At 30.2% G+C, this 932-nt stretch overlaps 1 protein-coding gene across 1 annotated transcript; it reads right to left on the reverse strand.

The window, feature by feature from the left end:
* Window positions 1-74: 74 nt before the first annotated feature.
* Window positions 75-926, reverse strand: LOC115237302 (cysteine-rich hydrophobic domain-containing protein 1-like). The gene is made up of 4 exons (XM_029810302.1): window positions 922-926; window positions 669-810; window positions 408-579; window positions 75-192 (listed from the first exon to the last, which is right to left on the reverse strand). The coding sequence occupies exons 3-4, from the start codon at window positions 545-547 to the stop codon at window positions 90-92; spliced, it is 243 nt and encodes an 80-aa protein (XP_029666162.1). The 5' UTR covers window positions 548-579; window positions 669-810; window positions 922-926; the 3' UTR covers window positions 75-89.
* Between the last annotated feature and the right edge of the window lie 6 nt (window positions 927-932).

Raw genomic sequence — 932 nt, forward strand, 5'->3', positions numbered from 1 at the left:
AAATAAATTATAAACACATACATACACACATATATAAAACTATTATGGACAATAACGGAAGTAAATTGCATCAATGTTTAGAATTAATATTAAATGCTTACTGTTTTCGTAACATCATCTGAGAAATGTCGTTTCACATACTCGTACGCTAGAATGTCATGCAGTTGTGCTTTTCTCCTGCATGTGATCGATCTGTGACAACATTAAATATTATTATATTTTGACATCGATACAATATAGAGAAACATTAACGATATTTTAAAACATATATTAAGATTATGCTACGTTATAAACCAAAAGTAATATATAGTTTGCTTTATCTTTTTGCACGGTGCAAAATAATTAATTATGTTTTCTTAATCAAAAGGAAACGTTGTTAACAATGACCAAAAAATTTCACATCAAACCTCCTTTCTTTTTCGCTTTCCTCTTCATCTTCTTCATCTTCTTCATCTTCTTCATTTTCTTCATCTTCTTCTTCCCATAGTTGCCAATCGTCCCATGCGTAGTATAATTCTCTCATTTCACTCGTTGTAGCCTCTATCATTTTGCTCAAAAAGTTCCAGTGTATGTAATTCACTGAAACACATTTTGCATAAACGCATGTATAGATGACATTTTATTATTAATCACATTATTATTATCATCACGTTGTTTTCAAAACTCACCGATCGTTCGTCTCGATGTCTCATCTAGCAAAGAAACAAGAGCCTCAAAATAATCTGATGAACCAATCTCTAGACTTAAATCTCCATCCACGGACACGTGAGCTTCGTCAAATGATTCCGCAACTTTGTACACCCAATTAATCTGTAGTTTAAGAAATTTCTATTGTACTAATTTTATGGATTCAACTATAAAAAATATAAGAATAACATGTTATAATAATTAAACAAAATTAATTACGAGAAAATAACTTACCTTGCTATTAG

Source organism: Formica exsecta, unplaced genomic scaffold (genome assembly GCF_003651465.1).
Source record: "Formica exsecta isolate Colony F162 unplaced genomic scaffold, ASM365146v1 C16364235, whole genome shotgun sequence".
In the NCBI taxonomy this organism is placed as follows: Eukaryota; Metazoa; Arthropoda; class Insecta; order Hymenoptera; family Formicidae; genus Formica; species Formica exsecta.

Coding starts and splice junctions, on each gene's coding strand:
- LOC115237302 (XM_029810302.1), bottom strand. CDS start 547: ATGATAGAGGCTACAACGAGTGAAATGAGAGAATTATACTACGCATGG. Junction 193..407: donor GAAAGCGAAAAAGAAAGGAG/GTTTGATGTGAA, acceptor ATGTTGTCACAG/ATCGATCACATGCAGGAGAA.